Source organism: Amphiprion ocellaris, chromosome 24 (assembly GCF_022539595.1).
Source record: "Amphiprion ocellaris isolate individual 3 ecotype Okinawa chromosome 24, ASM2253959v1, whole genome shotgun sequence".
NCBI classification, from domain to species: domain Eukaryota; kingdom Metazoa; phylum Chordata; class Actinopteri; family Pomacentridae; genus Amphiprion; species Amphiprion ocellaris.
In genome coordinates this window covers 15,976,358-15,988,892 of record NC_072789.1, presented here as the reverse complement: position 1 = coordinate 15,988,892, position 12,535 = coordinate 15,976,358, and the positions used below count along the sequence as shown (strand labels likewise).

Genomic DNA, 12,535 nt, shown 5'->3' with positions numbered 1-12,535 from the left:
TTCTGCTACTGGAACTAAACTAACAGCAGCTAGAAACAGGGGCAGATCTACTAACTTCTCTAGTCATTTTATTCAGCTTTGTCATCTGATTTGTCACAAAGTTTAAGTAATTTTGGACAAAATTTAAGAATTCTTTGACATATTTTAACTAGTTTTAACTTATTTTGAGCTATTTTAAACAAATCTTGAATAATTTTGAGTAATTTTCGTTGAATTTCAAACTCATTCCAGATCACATTCAGACAGTTTAAAGTCATTTTGGAAAAAAATTTGAGTTATATTGGAACTTTTTAATTCACTTTGGAGTAGTTTTGAGTTATTTTGGACCAACTCTGGATTCATCTGACCACAGAACCTTCTTCCACTTCCTGGTTGTCCAGTTCTTGTGTTCTTGGTCCAACGACGCCGGGCTAACCTGTGTCTCTCATTGGTCAGGAGCTTCTTCACAGCCTTGTAGGACCTTCAGCCATGATCTAAAAGTCTGGTGGAACACTGGACACCAGTTTGGTTTGACCACTGCTGCTGAAGTTCCTGTCATGTCATTGGCTGGTTTTCCATGTGGATCAGGATGAGGTCATTTCTTGCTGAAGAAACTCTTGGACGGCCAGATGTTGGTTTGTCTTCCAGCTGTTGGTTGGTCTGTATTTCTACAGAGTGAATCCAACTGCTGAAGGACTGCATCTGCACTTCCTGTTCATGTGGTTACAGCTGCACCCTTCCTGTCCGAGAATCTGTGTCTTCACTCATGTTTCCTGTGTTAGGTTCTCTGTTTTAGTCATTTTTATCTCTGAAGAACTTTCTGATGTGCTGCTTTATAAAGACATGAAGCACAGAATCTAAAATTGTGTCTTAATAAAAAGCAGGACCTTCATTAGTGGATCACTGGAACCAAAATGACCCAAAACTCAACATGGAACCAATCAGTTTTCAGTTTTTAATGTCTTTTTTAGGATGTGTTTAGTATTCTGGCAGTGACTGAACTAAAAGAAATCACACTTGAAGACCTCAGAGGGATTCTTAATGCAGTATTTCACAAATGCATGGGGACTCCCAAAACTTTTTCCCACCACTGTTTGGTCCACACAATGTTCTAGTTCTATGTGTGTTGTTGAAAAATGAAATGTTCAAAGCATTTCCATCCTACAACTGTTGCACTGAAGTTCTGCTAATAAGAACAACTCATGTTTAGAACTGCCTGACAAATGCAAATGATATTTACTGATAAAACACATTGATTTCAGCACTATTTGCATCAGTTTGATAACTCCTGCTGGTTGGGAACACCCCAACATGTCTGAAGATTTGGCTTTAGGGGAAAAAAACGATTTAATGTTTTAATTGTGCCAAAACAACGTTGTTTTTGAGTTAAAATACGATGAATGATTCAATCAGTTTTATGTTCTATAGATATATAAAAGATAAAAAACAGTTTAAAGTGTTTTACTCACATTCAGACGGAGAAAAGAAGCTGAGACATGAAGACGGTAAAAGCAGAACTAATTTGAGGAACAGGTAGGGCCGTGACATCACTGTTGTCAGGGCAACGAAGCAGGAAACAGATTTCTACATGATCTGACAACACCACTTCCTTCATTCAGACGCCTGCCTCTGGATCTGGACTTCTTAGAGTTCACTCGCACACAAGAACTTGTGTTTTTAAAGGCTTCATCCAACCAAGTAGAAGTTTGTCCAGCTATTTGAAATGCACAGCTACACCATCTTATCAGCTCAGAAAAAGAAAACAGGAATCAGTACATTGCAACTGTGCACTTTGAGACAGGAGCAGCTGGGAGACAAAGAATGCTCACATCCCCAGAACACCTTTACAACTTACTGGAATTTACAGTTTTTCTCAGTCGCTTTGGTTCATTTCTCAGATCAGAACTGAAATTCTCAAAACTACTTGTTCAATCTTCACATCATTGTGTCACTTGTGCACATCAAAAAAGCAGTTTCTCATTTCTTTGAACAAGTTGCAAATGCTTTGGTTTATCCATGCAAATGATTCTGTACAATTCTCTGCTGTTTCCTACATTATCAGCCGCTTATGTCATGTTGATCAGAATGTATTCTAATGGGTCTCTGTTGAATAGTCTCACTGCCCAGTTAGGCATTAGTTCATCACATCAGTCTTTACATGCAAAATGGTTCAACAAGTTGTCATAATGTCAGGATGTTTCTATATTTTTCCAGTAGACTTTTTTTTTCTGAAATCTGTCCTGAATTGGTAAATTGCTCCCAGGTGAATCTTGACATTCTCTAACAAAGGGAAATGTGTGAAGGGTTAGAGTTTTCTGAAATCGCTCAAAGACACAAGAGAAGATATTCGTGAAGTGGATGAGAATTTGTGTCCCAACAGACAGGAACGTCAGGAGGTGTAGGAAGACTGCACTGGAATTCCTCCAGCTGCATGTACAGTTTTCCCTCAAGAGATTGTCCGATGATTTCTACTTTTGTTTTTTGTTTTTTCTTTGTGCTCTGCAGTGCTGTTCTCCTTTCTGTATTGCAATGACGTGGTCTGTCAACAGATTACAACACAAACAGTAAAAGTGTAAATGTGAATCTTGTCCAGTCTCTTGCAGTCAATCTCCCACATACACTAAGGAGTAACTTACAATTTACAATAATTGTCATCAAAACTTTAGCCATAGTTTACATCAGAACATCCCTCCAGAGAACACTGTTATAATGACAACATGACTCAGCAATTTGACTGTCTAATCCACACAATGACACCAGGGGTCCGTTTCACGAAGCAGGTTCAACAAACTCTGAGTTTAACCCTGAACTCTGAGTTGATCTACTCTGAGATAGAAAACTCTGAGTTTTCGGTTTCACAACGGCTGATTTGAGTTGGTTAAATCAACTCGGAGCAGTTTCACCCGGAGTTAAGCGCGTGCACCACAACTCTGAAAAGCCAGTATCAATGGAGCGCCGATTCGACGAGTCACCATGGCAATGGGGAAGCGGAGGACTACACCGTTTGAATTGGAAATCTTAATGCGCTTATATAGCGAGTTTGAACACGTTTTTAGAAAGAAGTGCAGCACCTGCAGCTGCAAAAGAGAGGGAGACGGCGTGGGAGAACATTGCTGCCCGGGTCAATGCGTAAGTTTAAATCACAATAATATTACAGGGGAAAACTGAATAGTAGACTATTAAGTTATTTCATTTAGGTGCAATCCCGCGGGGGTGAAGCGCACGTGGCAGCAGCTGAAGATGAAATATAAAAACATTGTTCAAACAGGTAAGAAGTCGGCATAATCTCATGGAGCTACCTCATTTTGATCATGTTTTACATTGTAAAGTAGCCTAAATATTAGGTGGCTGTTTGTCTGTGCAGTGGTTTTACCCCGCACATAGCCTAAATGTCTGCATCCATATCATGTTCTGTTAAACAATTAAGCCTATTTAAACTAACACAGACTTCCACTCAGCCAACAGAAAGAAAGGAAATGCCCGTAAAACAGGTGGTGGCCCAGCACCACCACCTCTAACGGAGGCAGAGGAGCTGGTCCTAAGCCAGAATTTGGGAAGGCCAGTGGCTGAGGGAATCCCTGGAGGGAGCTCATCCTCTGAGACCACCCCCCAAGACACAAGTGCTTTTATAAAATGTAATGTGTGTGTGTGTGTAGCCCATGTATATGTATATATGGAATGTTTTCAAGCATATTCATACAAGTATTTATTTCTCTTTTGGGTCTTTTTTTCTTTTGGCCCAACAGATTCTGATGGTACTATCTGCCTGGTGGAGCCCCTTCACACCACAACAGACCTTGTAACTGTAAGTAGGCAACACTCCAAAGATTTTGCCAAATGGTAGTTTAAGTCCACTGAAACATATCACTCATCTAGGATGAAGAGGATGAAACTGTGTCTGCTGCCTTTACAGAGGGGGATCCAGAAAGGCATACAGAGGTATGTTAGTGATAGTTCTCTTCCCATTCACATTTCTGAACATTCTGGTGGAATATAGACTGGCATTTAGCCTACACTGAAGTATTGCAGATTCTCATCCTTTTTAACAGAGCATGGCTGGACAGCAGCAGGATGGTCCCTCAACTTCCACTGCACAGACTGACACAGTGAGATGGATGTTCAATAAACACCAGAGGTTCAGTCCATGGAATTCATGTGCAACTGTATAATTTAATGTCCTTTATGTATTCCCAGTTACCAGTAAAACAAATATACAAAATCCACTTGCTGAGAAAAATACAAAAAACAGATAAAGAAATGCAGTACTTGGACCGCCAGATTAAGAAGGCAGATCTGGAAATTGAAATACTGGAGCACAAGTTAGAGGTGGGTGCATGGTCACAGGTGAATTATGTTAACTACTGGAACATGAACTAAACTAGCTCTTTTATTTGTAGGAAATAAAGAAGACCAAATGAAATGTATGTCATGTGTTTATTTCACTGCTGTGGTGGTGGTGATGATGGTGACTTAAACTCCAAAGTGGTTATTGCATATGGTGTCTCTGACTGCTCTGCCATCCTGGAAAGCTGGCAGGTGGATGAGGTCATCATCTGGGTCTTCAGTTTGTAGGGCAGGGTGTTGCTCTCCTCTAATAGTGGCAATATTATGAAGAACAACACATGCCACAATAATATCACAGGCCTCTCATGAGTCACCCTGAGGTGACGTAGGCACTGGAAACGGGCTTTCAGCAGGCCTATGGTCATCTCCACCCGGGCTCTCGTCTTGCAGTGAGCCCGGTTGAAGTTCTGTTGGGGGTCTGGTTCAGGGTCAGGGTATGAGGTCATCAGCCTGGGTTGGCATGGTAACCCCTGTCACCCAGCAGAAGGCCATCAAACTCTCCTGTAATGTATAGTGGATACATTGGAGTATATTAAAGGAGGGAGACAAGTGAATTATATTGTTAAAATCTTTAGGATGCCTACCACGCTGCAGTCTGTTGCTCAGGTTAGACTCTCGAAAAATCCTCGAGTCATGAACAGACCCAGGCCACTTGGCCTCCACATTGGAAATGATGTGTGCAGCATCACATATGATCTTGACAGTGCAGAGAATGACTGATGTTGAACTATGATGCAGTCGTTAACATTTTGAAACCGTAGTCAATCTACCTCTAACCTACCTGCACATTTATACTGTGAATGGACTTCCTATTCACATAATCAGCTTCATTATATTTGGGAGCTTTGATGGGGATGTGTGTGCCATCAATGCAGCCAATCACACTGGGAAATCCTAAAAGAAATTAAATTTACTAATCACAGTCTGAGGTTGCAACACAATGTCCTTAACTGGATATGATTTAAAATTAATTTAACAGATCTCTACATCATTCACCTGCAATCCTGTGGAACTCCTCCTTGATGGCTCTGACAGGTTTATTTCCAGGGAAAATCACAAAGATGGTAAAAGTCGTTTCAGGGCCAGACACACATTTCTGACCGTCCTGCATACAGTTGTCTTACTGAGGTGTTCTGCATCTCCGACATTATATAAAAAACTCCCATTTGCAAAGAACCGCAGCGCAACACACAATATCTGCTGGGATGTGAGAGCATGACTGCGGTTGGTAATGTAAATGTAAGGACGGAGTAGGTTGTGGATGTAGGTTATGGATTGTGAGGTGAAACGGTACCGTTCAAAAAGATAACTGTCCAGAAATGCCAAAACATCTATGCGCGGTCTGAAAACAATCTCCCGACGAATATTTAATTCTCTGTGCAGTAATTCTGCTCCTTCATCTACTGGATCGTTAATAAACGGACGTCATTTTGACACACGGCAGAACTAGACTTCGCCAAAACTCGCCAGCTGACTGAATGAATGAGGAAATGAAATGGCATGTGTGGCTGAAAGAGGGCGGAGACCGAGAGAAACTCGAGGTTTACTGAGAAAAACCTGGTCCCGACCAGGTTAGAGTCAGAGAGTCTGTTACTATGGTAACTGACCGAGAGTTTAAGTTACCTCTCTTTGTGAAACAGGCTACAGTTACCCCTCTGTCTCTGGTTTGAGTTACCTCGCTTTGTGAAACGGAAAACTCTGAGTTTCCCTCATTTCAGGGTTAACAAACTCAGAGTTTTCACTAAACCTGCTTCATGAAACGGACCTCAGGACTGGTCATTCTGATGCCACTGACATGTTCACTGACACAGATATTTACTTTTGAGAGATGAACTAAGGATTTTGAGCAAGAGACTGGCTTTTGCAGGTAATCCATGGTGTTTTGCTATTTTTACAAATTGTTTTGAGAAATGCACTTACTGTTTTGCAAATGATTCGAGAAATGTACCAAAGCAACTGAGAAAAACTGTAAAATGACGCAGCAGCAAACATCACAAGAAAAAGTCACTCAGAGAATCTTGAACTAATTCACTTTAAAACCAGCAGCAGCATCTGTTGAAGGCTCAGATTAAAACTTGAAGCTTTTAAAGTCTGGAATCATTATTTGATGTCAACTCCAACATGAAGGAGTGCAGAGACAATACAGAATAAACCTACTTTAGTTTGTATTTGGTTGAATAAAGCACCAGAAATGACTCAGCTGTTGTGTCTCTGTGATTACTGTCACATTTGATGCTTTCAAACTATCTGCCAGTTGGTTCATTCACTGATATACTGGAGCTCATTGGGAGTCCAAAGGCAACTCTGGATTGTTGGCTTTTCTGTCCTCTGTTTGGAATTCATCAGGTCTGTACCTTACTATGTTCTGCGCTGTGACATGACAAATGTTGCTCAATAAATCAAAGTGAATTGATTGAGCTCACCTGGATTCAGTGTCCTGCATCCTGTATCTGGAGCCACTGTACAGCCACAACAGAAGCAACAACAAAGCAGCATCAGCTGCAGCTGATCCACCTCAACTTTCTCACATACAGCCTCAATCCAAAGCAGGAGGCGCCACCTGGTGGTCGGAGGAGGAACCAAGGGACAGAGAACGCCTCCTGCAGACGTGGAGGCAGAGTCAGGTCACTTGTTGGCTTTTAAAAACCCAGAGAGGTTTTAGTTGACAGCCAGTGGTGGATCTTCTGCTTGAAAACGTTTGCTGATGCTGGAGGAGAAGACGAGCAGCTCTGCAGCTTTTGAGGTCAGAAGACTAGATTAGTTTTGAACTGCATGAAGTCTGGCTAACACCTTAAACTAGTGTCAAATCTACCTGCCTCCATTTCCATGGAAAATGTTGGTGTAGTTTGAGGAATAAAGAGGAATAAATTGGGCACGTATTCCTACTGTAGTGAAGACTTGTGCCTCAAAGTGAAAATGTGCTAATTAATGCTATCTATCACAGCTAATAGTGAACTGTGTTCTCTAGGACAGTCTCACCTGTTTGCTTAGTTAAATCCAGGTGGTGACTTTCTTTCTAGGTAGATTTCTATCTATCTATCTATCTATCTATCTATCTATCTGTCTATCTATCTATCTATCTATCTATCTATCTATCTATCTATCTATCTATCTATCTATCTATCTATCTATCGATCTATCGATCTATCTATCGATCAATCAATAGATAGATATCTTCCAGCAGGAGTCACTCAGGAAAAAGTCCCGTGCATGGGATGACAGAATAACTCTATTCACAACTCACCACCTCCATGGTAGATGTAACACACTGAGTTTCATTGTTGTTTATAGAAAAGAACAGGGATTCTAAAATGTTCAATGTTGTATTTATGTTTACAAATTATGTGTTATTTTATTTTCTATGGTGTAAGTTTATCTTGGTATGTGTTGTTAAACATGTTATGTATATAAATATTTATATTGCACTTCATTTGGGAAGACTGGTGTAGTTTTGTGAAGTGGCCAGCAGGGGGATCGAGCGGTCTGGGTGAAGAGTGGAGGAGAGAGAAAAAAGAAGAAAAAGGAAGCGGAGAGCGGACGTGGGAGACAGCAGAACAAAAAGTTAGAGAGAAATGCAAAGCCGACAGTGGTAAGCTTTGTGGTAAAAGTAACAGTTACATGGTGGAGAAGACCTTTGTCCGACTGTCCGCCCGACGTCGGCTCGTCAGTTTTCCCGTCCGTGTGGTTTAAACTGTGTCGTTGAAGTGACGCACGGAACGCCGTGGCTAGCTGGTAGCCTTACTAGCACAGCAAGGACATCCTGGCTACACGTGTGAGCCGCCTTTTGGTTTTTTCTCTTGAGCAACGAGAGGAGTAAAGCGCAGGAGGACGGACATTGGTGAGGAGCTTTTTACCTGCTGTTGTCTGCTGAGAAGAGCGAAGGACCGGAGTCGTTCGGGACTGGTTGTGAGGAGTCGAGGACCGGAGTCTACCCCTGGAATCAGGCCTGAACTGTGTTTTTATTTATTTTGCCGGCTTTAGTTTAATTTGATGCTGATAAAGGGCCCCTATGTGTATGTTAATGTGATGTATTGGTTGATTTACATTTTATTTTATTAAATGTCCACCAAAATCAGTTCTAGATAAACGTTTACTATTTTACTTATTTGAGTATTGTGTCTTTACTTTTAGTTTAGAAAGGGGATATAAAACAACATCTTGGTGATCAAGGACCCAGGGCCTTGCTCTTGTATGGTAAAAAAGGAGCAAGTGCTACATAAAATGGAGGCACCGCTGGGATCTAGTTCCTAAAATTTCTGTTTTTTGTTATTGTTGCTGTAATCAAGATAGTCATAATCCCCTTTAACTGAATAACTGATTTGAAAAGTGTATGGTTATTACCCAGAGTAATTAAGTTTGAACTGTGTTTAGTTCATGTGAATGTGTGATTTGTGATATTTTGGTTTAGTTTTATTGTTATTAAGGGAAAATTTGTGTAAGATGGAAAGCCACACTGTGCTAGTTGGTGAAATGAAGAACTGGTGCAGGGGTGAAGGGCTCCAAGAGGACCATGCACTAATGGTGATTGTTCCAGAGACAACCGAAATAACAGCTATTGAAGAAGCTTTAGGAGCTATTAAGGTTTTGGGTCGTGTGCGTGTAAGAGGAAGGATGTTCAGTGCTAAGCTAGGAGGGATGATGGTGTTGTGTGAGAGCAAAGAGAAAATTAATGCTGACAGTGTTCCACCCGAGGTACATCCTGGGGAAGGGCAAGAAGCATGGCCTATAGTCATCATTAGTGAAAGGGCAGTTACAGATGATGATTTTAGTGTTAAGGTAACCTCTTTATTGCAAGCTGAGGGAAAGACAGTAGAAGATGTGCAGGCTCTCTTTCCTGGTCAAAGCCCAGCTCCTTCATCCACCGAAGCTATTCTACGTGCTGTGGGCGATTTGCTAGACAAAGCAGCTAAACCAGCCGCTGAGAGTGGAAGCTATCGTCGTCTTCGCATCTTTTCTGGCACGTTACCAACCCCTGCCGGTGAAGAATCTTTTGATCATTGGTCGGAGCAAGCAAACTTGATGGTGGCCGAAAGTGATTGTCCTGAAAAAGAAAAGAGGAGAAGGATTATGGAAAGTGTTAAAGGCCCAGCAATGGAGATTCTCAAAGCAGTCAGATTATCTGATCCTGATGTCAGCCCAGAGCTTTGCATAGAAGCTCTCGAAAGTGCGTTTGGGACTGCTGAATCTGGAGATGATCTGTATTTCTCTTTTCGCCTTATGCAGCAACAATCAGGAGAAAAGTTGTCGGACTTCTTGAGGAGACTGGAACGTTCTTTGACCAAGGTAGTCCAGAGAGGTGGATTGCCGGCTTCTCAAATGGATCGAGCCCGTGTGGAGCAGCTTCTCCGTGGTGCTGTGACATCTGATCTAATGTTAATCCGACTGAGACTAAGAGAGAGAAAAACCAGTCCTCCAAATTTCTTGGAACTGTTAAGTGAGATTCGCAGTGAAGAAGAGTATGAAGCTTCTCGTGCCAAGTTGAATCCATCAGTTCATTCCATTCATGTAAAACAGGACGTTGAGGGAAAACAAGCTGAGATTCAAACTTTAAAGGCTGATATTAAAGAAATAAAGTCAATGTTTGCAGCCCTGGCGACTAGGCCTCAACTTACAGAACCAGAAAGAAATATTAAAGCACCTGCAGAGATATGGCACGCACCTGAGAAGGAAGCCGAATCTGAAGTTGCGGCACTGAAAAAACAAGTGAAAAGACTGCAACAAAAACTCAACAACAAAAGGACTAACATAGACACTCCAGCTGCTGTCATGGCAGTTGCGACATCGCGTCCGGATCAAAATACTTCAAGAAGGTTCCGCAATGACCCTGATGAGCACTTTTGTTACAAGTGTGGCGAACCTGGACATATTGCTGGACAATGCAGAAACCCTGAAAACCCAAACAAAGTCATCCGGAAGCTAATTCAGTCTCTTAAAAAAGCCAAAGATGCCTGCCAGCCCACTACAGATGAGCTAGCAGCCAAGAATGTTGTCTGTAATGCCAAGAGAAGTGCCGTAGATTTACTGAGACCCAAAAATATCCCCCCTGGCTTAATAGGGCCCCCATCCATTGAGCCAGTGAGAGTTAATGGACATCCATGTGATGCTCTGTTAGACAGTGGGTCCCAGGTGACCATTATCTTTGAGCAGTGGTATAGCAAGAACCTGTCAGATGTTCCTATCTACCCAGTAGAGGGCTTGGATATTTGGGGTTTAAGTGAGTCTGAGTGCACCTACCCTTACAGAGGTTATGTTGTTGTTGAGATGGAGTTTCCAAAGAAGGTGGTGGGTACCCCAGCAATCATTGCAGTGTTAGCTCTGATCTGCCCCACTCCAAGAGGTCCAGATCAAACACCCATTATTGTTGGGACCAATGCTAAGGCAAGCCTCCCCCAACGTTTAGCCAAACTATCTGAGGAGATATCTGGGGAAGACACTGCCACTACACTTAGCGTACAGGGTGTTGTTACTGCTGAGAAGTCAGAATCCAGTAATTTGGATATTGAGGAGGAAGATCAGGAGGTAGGACAGGTGAAGTGGTTAGGGCCTGGTTCCCTCTCGCTACCCCCAGGGGTTAGTCATCTTGTTGATGCTAGTGTTGAGTTCAGTCAGCCAGTAGGCAAAGAAATCCTGATGCTAGATGTTTCCCCAACTGACCCCCTTCCAGCAGGTGTGCTGCTGCAGCCCATGGTTGTGCCGCGCTATGCACTGGACTCCAGCAAAGTAACTCTCCTGTTACAGAATGAGTCTTTGAAAGAGGTGCTCATTCCAGTTGGGACCATTCTAGGTCATCTGTTCTTGACAGACATTGTAACAAACGTTCCCAAATCAGACCAATCAACAGATAAGTTTGATGCCAGCCAGATTGACTTTGGTGACTCGCCAATACCAGAGAGCTGGAAAAACAGACTCAGAGACAAGTTAGCACGGAGATCCGATGTCTTCTCTCTCGATGAGTGGGATGTGGGATTAGCTAAGGATGTTGAGCACAGCATAAGACTTGCAGATGACCGACCCTTCCGAGAACGATCTCGACGTCTTGCCCCAGCTGACATTGACGATGTCAGACGTCACCTCCAAGAGCTTCTAGCTGCTGGCATCATCAAGGAGTCGAGAAGCCCCTATGCATCACCAATTGTGATCGCTAGGAAAAAGAATGGGAAAGTGCGTATGTGCATCGATTATCGCACCCTCAATCGACGCACCATTCCGGATCAATACACCACTCCTCGGATCGACGATGCTCTGGACTGCCTGTCCGGAAGTCGCTGGTTCACCGTACTAGATTTAAGGAGTGGTTACTATCAGATCCCGATGAAAGAACAAGACAAAGAGAAGACTGCTTTCATCTGCCCACTGGGGTTTTACCAATTCGAGAGAATGCCACAAGGCATCACCGGGGCCCCAGCAACCTTTCAACGGTTAATGGAAAAAGCTGTGGGTGACATGAACCTCCTCCAGGTGTTGGTCTACTTGGATGATCTGATCGTCTTTGGGAGGACATTGGAGGAACACGAGGAGAGACTATTGAAGGTCCTGGACAGACTGCGTGAAGTTGGACTCAAGATTTCCATTGACAAATGTCAGTTTTGTCAACCAAGTGTTAAATATGTCGGACACATAGTCTCAGCAGAAGGTGTAGCAACCGATCCTGCCAAGATCGAGGCTGTCACCACGTGGCCACAGCCCACAGACCTTAAGTCCTTGAGGTCGTTTCTTGGATTCTGCGGTTACTACCGTAGATTCATAGCCAACTACTCCTCCATTGTCAGACCCCTCACAGATCTAACTAAAGGCTATGCTCCAACACAGCGTGGCAAGAAATCTGCTAAAGAACAGAAAACCTACCTCAAAGAGACTGAGCCATTTGGTGAGAGGTGGGACCAAGAGTGCATCGACGCGTTCCACAAAATCATCTATTGCCTCACCCATGCTCCAGTGCTGGCATTTGCTGATCCTAACAAGCCATATGTCCTACATGTTGATGCCTGTCTGTCCGGGTTAGGCGCTGTCCTTTACCAGGAATACCCTGAGGGATTGAAGCCTGTAGCTTTCGCTAGTAGAAAGTTAACAGTGTCCGAGAAGAACTACCCCATTCACCAATTGGAGTTCCTGTCTCTGAAATGGGCAGTCGTGGATAAATTTCATGACTACTTATACGGAGCCAGATTCACTGTACGGACTGACAACAATCCACTCACGTATGTGCTTACCA

The 12,535-nt window shown here is 42.9% G+C and overlaps 2 protein-coding genes and 1 pseudogene across 2 annotated transcripts in view; 1 reads left to right on the top strand and 2 right to left on the bottom strand.

The window, feature by feature from the left end:
* Positions 1–4,115: 4,115 nt before the first annotated feature.
* On the bottom strand, positions 4,116–6,766 carry LOC129348222 (putative nuclease HARBI1; annotated as a pseudogene).
* Positions 6,611–12,535, bottom strand: part of LOC129348221 (trifunctional purine biosynthetic protein adenosine-3-like) — a 20,398-nt gene continuing 14,473 nt past the window's right edge. Inside the window, exon 5 of the mRNA XM_055008084.1 lies at positions 6,611–6,923. Coding sequence (XP_054864059.1) covers positions 6,860–6,923 — 64 coding nt within the window. The 3' untranslated portion in view covers positions 6,611–6,859. The remainder of the gene's footprint in view (positions 6,924–12,535) is intronic.
* Positions 8,134–12,535, top strand: part of LOC129348332 (uncharacterized) — a 6,515-nt gene continuing 2,113 nt past the window's right edge. Inside the window, exon 1 of the mRNA XM_055008650.1 lies at positions 8,134–12,535. This exon is cut by the window's right edge and continues 2,113 nt beyond it. Within this exon, the coding sequence (XP_054864625.1) occupies positions 8,764–12,535 (3,772 nt within the window). The 5' untranslated portion in view covers positions 8,134–8,763.